Raw genomic sequence first — 12,643 nt, forward strand, 5'->3', positions numbered from 1 at the left:
TCTCTCACCACGGATCGTCTGTTTCGACAGCATCCGACAGTTGAACTGTCGTCTGGCTGAAGAAAAATCATCTCGGTCGCCTTCTGCCAATTAACCTTGCACTTGTCAGCGCGACGCTTATCTCCGTGAAGAGGGTGGCAGAGCCCTTCCACCACGGCCGCTTGCCGCCCTTCTTTTTAACCGACAACTTGGTGCATCGCACCTGAAACTCTCGGAAGGGGTTGTTTTCGACGTCGGTGGCGCCTTCCACGGTGGTTGCTCGAAGCAACCGGATCGGTGTCTTCCCCGAAGCGGACAGTGCGCCCTGACCCGCTGAAACAAGCGGCCGGCCTCGCGGTTCTATCCGCGATCGCGTTTCTACGACTGTGCCCCCGAAACGATGAATGAAAATGTGCCGTCGCGCCTTTTGTTCGTCCCCAAACGGGTGAACTCTGACGCGTTCTGTTCACACGATCCATGACCTCGCGTTCAATGCGTTTCAAATTCGACGAAATTCTGTTGGCCGTCGATATCGTTCGTGTACGTTGATACGCGTCGTGGAGGAAGCACGAGTATCAGAAACTAAAGGGCTACTCATTCGCTCGAGGGCTCGTTCGTCGTTCTAATTGAAGAGGATGAACGTGCGGTTGGTCGATGTTGAGGCAAGCGACGGACGCCGGCGGGAAGGTCAGTTCCCCGCTTGAAACGCGGCGAAAGTGTTTTGGGAGGGATGTGTTTCGTCGCAGGTCGGACTCCGAAGGGTGTTTTTATTTGTGTTTAAGTCTGGTGGATGGTGTATCCGTGGTGTTGGGAAGGTGGTAGTCTTGGTGTGGATGCCCCTCTGCGGAGGTAATGCGGTGTTTATCACCGAGGTTTGAGCTGTAAGAGGCTTTCGGGTTATGATCATTGCCTGTTATCGAGAATCTGGTTTCCCTCTCCGAGTATTTTTTCGTCGACGGTAAATGAAGGTTAACTGAGGAGTTCTTCGTGAAAAAGAAGCTAGATAGGTCGCTTTGCGAATTATTATATTTGATAAAATTTGGAGATGTTGGTGGGACAATGTATATTAGTGTAAATATTCTCTCGCGTATTGATGACAAATTTCAGGAATCGTTTGGTGGAATGCCATTGACGTTGCAATTTTTAGATAGATCAGTGTGGCAATGTAAATAAACTGTTTCTTGCCAAAGGGTGTGAATTTTAAAAATCGCCGTACAAATTGTTTAGAAAGTCGTTGGGAATTATATATTTCTTGGAAAGATGGTGTGAATATTTTGTCGTAGAGATCCATCAACATTTTCTTTTGTCCATTTCTCGAGTTTACTCACCACAAACCTTAATTTCATTCACCATCTTTCGGAAATTTGACAATTTTAGTTATAACGCTTGAGCAGAAATGCGCTCTAGCGTTTATTCGAAGCAACGAAGGATTTGTCGGTCGTTATATTTAATACTTTAAGCCTTTAAGGCTACTTAAGGTTTGTATCTTGGTAGATGAAGGCTCGTGTAATTTTCTGGGTACACGGTTTCTGATGTTTCTCAACGTCTCTCGCAAGACCTTAAACAAAATTCGAACGTAGGACAAATTATTTCAAGTCGTACAAAGTGTCTCGCGACTTTGTCAGATTTAATCAAGCAGAAGTGTATTATCTTTGCGCAAGTATTTCCCTTCGAAGAACTCTCGTTCGATAATGAAAATTAACGAAGACTTTTCCAGTCTCAAATTGATTTTCGAAACTGTTCTTTCCGAATGTTCCATCTAAAAGTGGAGACAAAATTTCTCGCGGTTGTACAACGTTGACATTACGATGCAAAGAATTTGAGTTATTCTTCAATGCTATTTTTCTTAACACGTAATATAAATGGAAATACTAGTAAAAAGTAAAAATTTTATTATAATACAATAATAATAAATAAAATAGGCAACGATATTCCGGATGTGAAACATTTTAGTTCAAGACAAATTTGTAATACTCGTACATGGTTAACAGACATGAAATTAATAATTAACAAGATTGAAACATCTTTAGTAATCAATCGTCTTGTCTAGTGAACAAATAAAGTTGAATATTTTTCATTTTCAATGCTTTTCGATGCTTTTTTTTTTATCAAACTTGCAAGGTTGGCTATTTCACGACTCGCTTTCGTTAAGAACGTAGATCGGTTGCAGAATGTGAATCTGTGTAAAAAGGTAGCTGTGCTCGTCATTTTTTAAGACTTTTCATTGACAATGGTCTGTGACGGGTGTAGGTTTCGGGGTTAAGTGTCATTGTTCCTCGATTTTTCTTCATATTTATCCACCACGAACGACCGAGACAACTGTCGCCGCTAGAAATCGCGGCTCTGCATTCACGAGATGAAGATAGAATGCTGAGAGAGCGAGGCAAGTAACGAGGAATTTATGTAGTTCGAGGGCAATGAAGTTTTTCTCTTCTTTTGAACGACTTTTGACAAGCTTTGACACCTTTTTAATCGAGAATTGGGCGACAAATTACTTTTCACAATTGACATTGTCGCATTCATACTACGATAATGCATAAAAATTCGCAATTTAATTACCAACGAGGGACGTCGTTTGGAAGCTTTTACCATCATAAGCAATTTATTGGATACCATCAAGCGTATGGTATACGGTGAAGTGTAATTTGATTGATGCATCAATTCCACAAGGGAGATATAAAATCCAGGAAGGGCAAGCAAGTGGGACGTAAGGGAATTGGTCCGTCCGTTGTCAGACATATTACAGATCGGTGTGAAAGAAAGTATGCATTTTCCCAACTTTCCTCATTATTTTAAGAGTTGCTCCCACCAAGAATACTTCATCTTTTCTAAAAAGAAAAAAAAAGGAAAAAAAGAAATTAACGAGACTTCATCGTTACAAGAATTGCGCTACACGAAAGTAATTACGTTACACGAAGAAAGAAAAAGTAATCAATTTTGATCCTTGCTTTGAAACGAAGGGGAATAGGGGTTGTTGCGTTTGTATCGCGTAAAAATTTGAAAGGAAGGAATATAGGTTGTTACGTTTATCTGGATGACGGTGTAATCTCGATTGTTCGGTGGATGCAGTGGAGGAAAACGCAAGCTAGAGGAGAATAAGGTCGTTCCAATCGGTAATTGTTCCAGTCCATTGCGTAGCTAGGCGTTATGCACCCCCCGCGGCGACAAGGGTGCTAATTGATCGCGGTAATTAGTGTTGGATTGTAAAGGTTCTCGCCCACAAATCTTTTTCGCACACCATTTCTCCGTTTCCCGGGTGGACTGGGTACCGTGGGGGAGAATCGCGTTCCGTGAGCGCAAGATGGCCGTAAATAAATCCGTTTTAGAAGTAATTGATGACATAGTTCTCGAGCTGGTCGGGTATTTATTGGGTATTTCTTGTTGTTTCATTGAAAAGTACTTGAAATCGATACTTGATATTTACGTAGAAATTTTCCTGGTTAGCTAGTTTTGGTACGAAAAAAAAATTTTTGAAATTTCCTTCGCAGCACTACGACGAAACACGATTGTCATGGTTTGAGATAATTGTCGGGGGTTAGTTAAAATTTATAATTTTTATGACAATACAAACAGCGTGCAGAAAAATTGTCCACGTTTACACTTTTGGAATGTTTTCATCTTGTTGAGTATCCGCAGAGCTGTGTAACATCATGAAAGTTGAAACGGCTTTCAACGTGCAACGTGGGGAACGATTTTTATACGAAAATTAGAGAGCGAACATTTCGTATAGTGGATAGAATCGCATTTTCGTTCGCTGCTTTTATTTTATTCATACATGTAAATGTGAATTAACGCGATTGTTACGCTGACGACCCCGCGCGATTAAGCGAAAAGAAACACGTGTCGCAGTTCTCCAAAGTCGTATTTTCTCTCATTAATATAAAGTATAAATATTTATTTGCACAGTCTTTGTCATCCCTTCTTATGCATTTAGTATGGTAAAATAATATCTTAACTTTTACGAACGGTGTGCAATATTTGAAACGTTCCATATACGATAAATATTTCTTACGTTGGGAAACTTTTGCAAGGCAAAGTTTGTCAGAGTACGCTAATTATTATGCGTGATGAATAGGAATGAGATCAATTTCAATATTTACTCAGGACTCCAGGTCAACTCCAATAGGTTGGTTACATTTTGTGGAATTCAATTACTATTTAGAAGAGGTGTGGTCATTTTCGTGTTTGCAAAATGCTCGAACTGTGCACACTCGGATCTCGAGTTTCATCTGTCTTCCTAGAGTGCCTATTTCTGTCGCTCGAAAATGCATTTTCAAGCACATTTTGCATATTACTTCGAGCAACGTGTATGTTCATTTTTTGATTGTCAAGCTTACAACTTAATGCATTGGCAAAGTTTGCCCGGAGGAACTGATACACACAGGATTTTCATCTTTTCTTTTTCGCGAGATTCGGACACGCGCGGTTGTAACGTACGCGAGAAGGAATATGAAAGAACTGGAACGTTCGTCTTGGATTAAAATGGAACCGAGCAGAAGTGCTGTTTCGTCTCGCGTCGTTTTCGTTCACAGTAGTAAATTGCCTTGGGCCTGAATGCTGTAAAATTGAAATCGAATTCTCGCTAGGTCGACGTTAATTAACACTCTGTTCATTTCGTCCAAACGCAGTCAACCTATTTTTCCTCGAAGAAAAAGAAAGAGAGAGAGAGAGAGGATAAAATGTATTTGGAATAAATTGTGTCGTTTGCTGTATACATATACATACGTATGTATGTACTTATGTGTCGCTTGGATCTGAAAGAAGTGACGCATAACATACGACGACCGTGTTTTGTTCTCGCAGTTTACACTCTTTTCGTAGTTTCTCCCCCCTCCTACCCTTTCACGAAAATGAAATCATTTTTCTTTTCTCATTCTCTTCCCTCTTTTTCCTTTCATCTTCAGTTTTCAACGTAAATCTTTTCAGACACTCGTACTTTCTTCCGAAGTTTCCTGCAGCTTTAATATTCGAGTTGATCGTTCTCATCTTTCTCGTCAAGTTTCAAATATCTGTAGTTACATTCAATTTCGCAGGTGGTAGATTCTATTGCCTGATTCGTTGAAAACTGGTGTGTAAATTTAACGAGAATCGAGAGGCTTTTGTGTAACGAGACACTCTCGGATGTTTATTATACCAAGTGCAATACCTCAAAGTATGAACATCATACGAGAAGCGTTCAATATCCATTTGTATGTCCCATTCTCCACTGCGAAACTTCAGTTGTATCTACGTACCGATTTAGCCCATTAATTCTACTCATCTCCATATTCCATCTATCGAAACCAATCACACTCTGTCTGAGAATCAATTCATCAATCTTGTGCCATGCTGTTGTATCGTGCCGTTATTCAGAATCGCGGGTCAATCAAGTTGGAGTGCAAGCGATGAAAGAAACGTACGTTCGATTTCGCCTGCATCTCTCCGTTTTGAACGAGCTCAACGACAAGTAACTTCGATCAAGTCAGTTGTACGACTAACTAGTTGATTCGTTCATCATAAAAAAATATCTAGCAATTAGCAGTTAGTAATTACAGAACTGTTTCAACGAAACGATTTTAGGACGAGGCGTGTCCGGTCGCGTAACTGAAAGAGAAGCGGGCAAAGGTCGAACTTGGGCATTAGCCACGCCACGGCGGAACGTGGTCATCGGTGAAATTGTTCCACGATCTGTTTCGCGTATTTTATACCCCGAATCACTTCTATCGATTGACACACATTTCGTCTGCCTCCTTTTCTGATGTCCACGTACCGTGTCGGCGACGTGTTCCGCTCGCTTTTCACGTTCCATCTCTCTCCGCCTCTACCACTTTCTCTCTGGCAACGAGCGAGCTTGCGGTCGACAAGATTGGATCTCGCGCGATTTATATCGAACGAAATTTTCACCGGAGTGAGGGAGTTCTCCGGGAACCGTTTTCAACGTTCGAGTCGTTTGATTCGCGGTTTACTTTGTATATAATGTATAGACTTTATATAATTGATTTTCAAAGTTAGGCAAAATCTTAGCGTGTTCAAAGGGATTCTTCTCGATTCTCAAATTCTCGCGTGACTTACCTGTCAGTCGCCAGCATCTCCAGTTAGGTAAAAAATATTTTTGAAAATTGTCTCGAATGAAATCAGAAGCGAGTCCAGTTTGAACTCTTCTGTTCCATCGAATATTGGCAAAACGCAGTGTCTAATTATGGCACGACTGAAGGGGGCAATTCCTCTCGACTTCCACCACTTGCCGTACAACGTAATCCCTTTGCGTTAAATACTCGTTCGTAGATGTTTAATCCGTTTCTTCGTTTAACGTGGCCGTAGCCGCGCGTCCTTTGTAATTAAAGGTTTTGAGAACTGGGCGCAACAGTGAAGAAAATTCGCCTCTTTCGACTCTTTCATTACATCGGATGAAATGACGCGCTGCCTCGTAATGCCACGAGGATGACGCACAGTGGAATCCAGGCGACATTTGACAGAAAAAAATCAATCTTCTCATTTTGACATTTTTTTTCAATACGTATTGATTTCTAAGTGTCCTAACCAAGCTCGAAAATGAGAGAAATCAATAAAAAATAATAATAATTCTGTGATTAGTCGCACACAGACACGTAAAGTTACTTTTATATTTTAAAAATATCTCGATTTTCATCAAATAATTTGGTCCTTCCTTATGTTTGAAATGAGACGAGCGAAATAAAAGATTATTCTTGTTTTATTGAATATTGAAAATCAGAAATGTGTATTAAATTATATTTTTGATATTGTTCGAATGATTTTTATTATAAAAATTATTGTTTGTTGGGTACCATTTAAATAAAGATTTGTTCAAATGACGTGGACAGTCGATACTTCGGGAAGAATCAAATAACTGATTATTATGTTTAATTCTTTATCCTGAATTTTTTTCATACGATAAAATATTGTCGATGAGAAATCTATACTGACAAGTATAACACTGTATAATATATTTTAAAAAATATAATAGAATATTTACGTCAGATTTCATTACGACACCTTTTACGAGTCAACGCAATTCAAAACTGTCGCGTGAATTCTCAATCTGGCCCCACCTGGCGCGACGTTAGAAAGTATTTCGTTGTCGCTGCGCCATCGTAATTCCGCCGCGGCTCTCCCGTAATCTTCTTCGCAAATAGCTCCATCTTCGTGCAATCACTTTTTAACTGGAAGCTACAGCCCTGCCAGGTGGCCAACTTCACTCCATCGCGACGTAGAAACTCTCGTCTCGCTCTCGCCGGGAATACTCTCCCCAGACACGCGCGGCGATTTGTCATCGATGCAATTTGTTAGCGGGAGTGCACGGAAGGATGAAGTTGTCGCCACGCCGAACGAACCATGTTCGTCGTCGCAGCTGTTATTGCTAGTAGTAACAGCTCGTGTAGTATCTCGCTCCCTGCCTTCGATTCCTTTCTTTCGCGTCTAATGGCCGACGCTTTCTTTGTTCTGGCGTATAAATAGGACGATTTGTTTCACCGGCGTTAGGGTTGCCGCGTTCGAAAATGAAGATCTCTTCCTCTGGTGGGGTAAACGTCCTCCTTTTCTAAGGGATATTGCGGTTCTTTCTTCGACCAAATTGTTTCAAAATGGATGGCTCCTTTTTTCCTTTGCGTGTGATTGCGATTAAGGGGGCTCGCAGAATGATCGATACGATCGCATTTTTTTTTCTGGTAAAGTGGGACAAAGATGAGATAAGTTACAGACGGTAGCGTTCAGAGTAGAAATTCGAGATATTGAATCGAAACAGATTTCTTCGGAATCGACGTGTACTTCGAAATTTTCGTCGCTCAATCGTCGCGAACGATCGAAACATTGAAATCTCGATGTTGTCTCGACATTCGCCCGAGCATCAGATTCAGCGGTGGAGATGATCTTGATGAAGGATGCAAGCCAGTGTTTCCGGTTCCAACTGTCAGCTGGCTCACGCTTCACGGATTATCTCGCTTCCCGTTTTACGTATCGTTGTTGTTTCCTGGAAGTATTGCGGCCCGTAGATCCGATGCAGTTGCCAACGCGCAACTGCAGCCTCTCCCTTAATTCCTTTCGTTGGCATCCATATGGAATTCGGTGATTAATATTTCGGCGTGAGGTTCTCCGAATAGAATAGCGAACATTGAAAAGCCACGGTTATTGAAAAATCTCCATTGACTCTTGAAAACGTGACAGGATATTTACACACTTGCGTTACTGATGGCTAACTAGTTTCTAATTTCTACTTTATTATCTATGTATACATTGTGTTATACCTCATCGAAAATACATACGATTCTTTTCTTTTCGTACACTTGTATAATATTCTCACAACTTCTAGACAAACAAATAACTTAAAAAAATTCTCGTCGTATAAGGAATAAGAAATTTAGAAATAATTAACAAGATCCATTAAGTATTCTTCGTCTGTAATTTATCGATCGGATATCTCTGAATTGCAGGGACTACGCTGCGAATCAAAAGCAAACGGGATTGTGCTAATAGCATCGTTAGCCTTCGTTTAACTCGATGAACAGCCGCCGCCTGTACAACGCGAGTTTCAGCAATACAATCCCAGATATTGGACTCTAATCCGCTCCGTGTGATTCGCGAAACGTTCGACTCGAAGAAGAAGGAGAAGAAGAAGAAGAAAAAAAAAAGAAAACAGCGTCTCGTTAACAGAGACAATCTCGAACGAAAGACCTACCGACATTGAGCCAAAGTCTTTCTCACAAAAGACATCCAAGAGCACTTTGGTCAACAATGGACATTCAACGATCGTGGTTAATTACCACGAGTTCACAGCCGTTGAGGAGGATCCCAAGTCACACTGGCAATTGTGTCAAAACTGCTTTCCGAAGGAGGTCCCACTCGAGGGCCCAGAAAGTACGTCTACTCTCCGTCGAGGAGTATCCCGAGTAACCAGATCGATACCAACGTTTTTTTAAACACTTCACTCGGATAGAAAACGGGCGGACAGAATCGGACAAACTCGTTAACGTTGTCGATCAGTTGTTTGTTAAAAGTGCAGGATCAACGGTCGTCGGTTCGCCGGGGACAAATGTCAGACTCCGCTAAGCAGACAGGGACCTACCAGTTCGAGAGAAACACCAGCGAGAATTGAAACGAAACTCGATACACTAGAGAAGCTCGAGCACAAATACAAATACGAATAGTATCGTGGTGGAAAGCCAAGTGAGAAGGGGCGAACAACAGCGGCAGACATGATCAGCGTGGCCGGGCACAATCCACGGCCATGACCGAGTAAAGTCGAGCCATTTGACACGTGGTCCACCATGTTGAACGTAATGGCAGCGGTGACGACAAGCCTGCCCAGCCGAGTGGACCCGACCCCGACGTCTTCCAGCAACACCAGTACTTCGTCGAGCACCACGCCGAACAACGTGACGTCGGTCCCCGTGGAGAACCCGACCGTCGAGAACCTGCCGGAGAACGTGAACGTGTTCGTGGTGGTGATCAAGGGTATCATCATGGGCAGCATCATCACGACCGCGGTTTTGGGCAACGCTCTGGTGATCGCCAGCGTGAGGAGGCACAGAAGGTTGCGCGTGGTGACGAACTGTTACGTGGTGAGCCTGGCGGCGGCCGACCTCCTGGTGGCTATGTGCGCGATGACGTTCAACGCCTCGGCCGAACTGTCCGGCGGCAAGTGGTTGTTCGGTCGGTTCATGTGCGACGTGTGGAACTCGTTGGACGTTTACTTCTCCACGGCCTCGATACTTCACCTGTGCTGCATCAGCGTGGACAGGTACTACGCCATCGTCAGCCCGCTCGAGTACACGGTGATCATGAGACAGGGGACGGTCGGTTGTATGCTGGGCAGCGCGTGGATCTTGCCGGCTCTCATCAGCTTCATACCGATCTTCATGGGTTGGTACACCACGCAGGAGCACTTGGACTACATGGTGAAGAATCCGGAGGTGAGCTCTCCCCTTCGTGTCCATTTTCAAATTCAAGTAATGCAAAGCGAATTGACACTTTGCCCTCGACAAGCTTTCTTTTGTATCGTCTACCTATATCAGCAATTTATTTACGAAGCAACGTCACTTTAAATAAAATGATACAGCATTGGGAACAATCGATCAAATGATATTCGACACGAGATTTTCTGTTGAATATGTCTTTCTAACGTATAGTTGATATCGTTTGAGTGGCGGATTTGCTGAAACAAGTATGATATACGAGAGCTAACAATAAGTAGTTTTATTCTCTGGAAAAATAATATTCTCCACCGTTTGTTCAACTTTCGTAAATCTAGTTTATGTGAATTATTGAGTGTCAACTGACTCATTCAGGGACTTTCTTCTTTCTGAAATTTTTTTATTCTTATGTCGTTGTTGTAGCTTTCAGATGTTATATTCGTTTTCTTCAAATTTAATAAACATTGCCATCTAGTGACAATAATTCAACTTTATTAACTTATAAAATAACTTTATAATTTAAACAGTTATCAAATCAGTTAAACATATTGACATTTACTGTGCTCATTGTCAAATTACATTATAGATTAAAACTGTATTAATTTTTTTAAAAAAACGACATATGGTATAATATACCTCCAATACAACACCAAATGTATACGTTCGTTATAATTGTCAGCAGCTTATAAAAAGAGAAACAGTCGAGTGCAAAGGGTTAAACATCGAGAATTGATTTCAATAATCGAGAATAAAGATTCGCGATCGTTGTTGGCTGTTTATTTCCTCAAGTTCGACGGCATCCGAACGAACAAGAGTGTTCCATTACGCAATACGTAAATAACACGTACGCGAAGAGAATACACTTTCTGCGTGTGACAATCGCAGACTCACACATCGTTCGATCGATCTCTGATCTCTCCTTAAACGGCTAGATACCGCAATGTGTCTACTTAATAAGCTGTGCCGACCTGCATACCAAATTGTAACTACTGACAATAATTCCTCGGGGATAAGAGGATTTGCGCGAGGCTTTTCCCCAATTTGCATACGCATACGTTACCGGTCGAATCGACCAATCACGTCCGTCGTCTGGCCCCACGTAACTTGCCCCATTGTTTCCTCGATTGGCTATAATTTGGTTATGCATAATGGTCGACGAGCATCATGGGAACACCGTCGTTGTGGCCCATTGCGGATTCAGAAGTTGCGCCGATCTCGAACCACGGAACCATCGGAGAATTTACTACGCGAAAGATCAAACGTGATCACTTTGCGTCACGATCCACTAATCTAGAAATCGTCGTACCCGCGGTAACGATCGTGGATCGAAATCTTTGTGTCCCGCGAAGATTCCGGTGGGAGGTGACGCGGAATCTGTTTCACGGATGAAAATTGCATTACCGTAAATGGAATTAGTCGTTTATCTAATGGAATGATTCCCGTGCCCGTGATAAAAACGTCAAGTGTCGGTCGCTGTTTCGCTAATTGGACAAATCCAATTTAAACGGATCTTCGGTCGGTTGTAATAAAGGGAAAACCAGCGTGACATGGAGGAGACGATGCTCCATTTGCAATTGGTGGACGAATGGACGATGGGAGAATCTCTATACCACCAATATTAAATTGCTGTTTCAAGTAATTTTAACGAACGTCAGATTTTCCGAATCTGCTCGCCCAAAGATTTATAGATTAACCCCTTGCGCTGGCAGCTGGTTCGCGGACCATAACGAGTGACCGAACCTTATACAATAATTCGTCGCTTTTTTTGATTGAACTCGTCGGTATTATATTATTGAGTAGAAATTATTGAGAAGTAATGAATTTGTTATTTGTTTTGCCCACTTAATTATACTTGAATATACTTAAAACTGAGAAAATGTTGCAATTTTGGGACAAAAAATTCTCGACGCGCGTGGCACGTCATTTCAGCGCAAGAGGTTAACCACTTGCGCTGGCAACTGATTGCGGACCATAACGAGTGACCAAATTGTATACAATAATTCGTCGCTTTCTTTCTGAACTGGTCGGTACGATATCACTCTAGATAGATAGAAATTATTAGGAAGTAATAAATTTATTACTTGTTTTGCCTGAGTTATATTTAAATATACCTAAAACTGAGAAAATGTTGCAATCTGGAATAAAAAAATTGTCGACGTGCGTGGCACGTCATTCCAGCGCAAGAGGTTAACCACTTGCAACTGATTGCGGACCATAACGAGTGACCGAACCGTATACAATAAATTGTCGCTTTCTTTCTGAACTCGTCGGTACGATATCACTGTAGATAGATAGAAATTATTAAGAAGTAATAAATTTATTAATTAAATTGTTTTGCCTGGGTTGTATTTAAATATACCTAAAACTGAGAAAATGTTGCAATCTGGGACAAAAGATTCTCGATGTGCGTGGCACGTCATTCCAGCGCAAGAGGTTAAACGTCCGTGGTAATTTTAAATTTAAAAAAAAAAAGAAAGAAACAGAAAAAATTGGTCGCGAACAATTACGAACGAACTTATTTTCTTTAACGAGTTGTCCCGTCATTTTTCATCTAGCAATTTCGCGAAACTAATCTCGCTGATCGGTTGCTATCCAGGTTTGAAACGCCAGCTTCATCGTTCGATCAACTCGGCTGGTTCTGCTATTACTCAGATTTAACGCAGGTTAAAAATACGGTTTCGAAATGAGGTTTACGTAAGCGTGGGGAAGGGTTTCATCTCATTATGCACCGGAGGTTTAATATAAATTCTGCATGCACG

General features: G+C 41.7%; 1 protein-coding gene across 1 annotated transcript in view; it reads left to right on the top strand.

Moving 5' to 3' along the window:
* Window positions 1-310: 310 nt before the first annotated feature.
* LOC122538102 (octopamine receptor beta-3R-like) overlaps window positions 311-12,643 on the top strand; it is a 31,203-nt gene continuing 18,870 nt past the window's right edge. Inside the window, exons 1-2 of the mRNA XM_043671865.1 lie at window positions 311-666; window positions 8,406-9,884. Coding sequence (XP_043527800.1) covers window positions 9,240-9,884 — 645 coding nt within the window. The 5' untranslated portion in view covers window positions 311-666; window positions 8,406-9,239. The remainder of the gene's footprint in view (window positions 667-8,405; window positions 9,885-12,643) is intronic.

This window comes from Frieseomelitta varia, unplaced genomic scaffold (assembly GCF_011392965.1).
Source record: "Frieseomelitta varia isolate USP_RPSP 00005682 unplaced genomic scaffold, Fvar_1.2 scaffold_961, whole genome shotgun sequence".
In the NCBI taxonomy this organism is placed as follows: domain Eukaryota; kingdom Metazoa; phylum Arthropoda; class Insecta; order Hymenoptera; family Apidae; genus Frieseomelitta; species Frieseomelitta varia.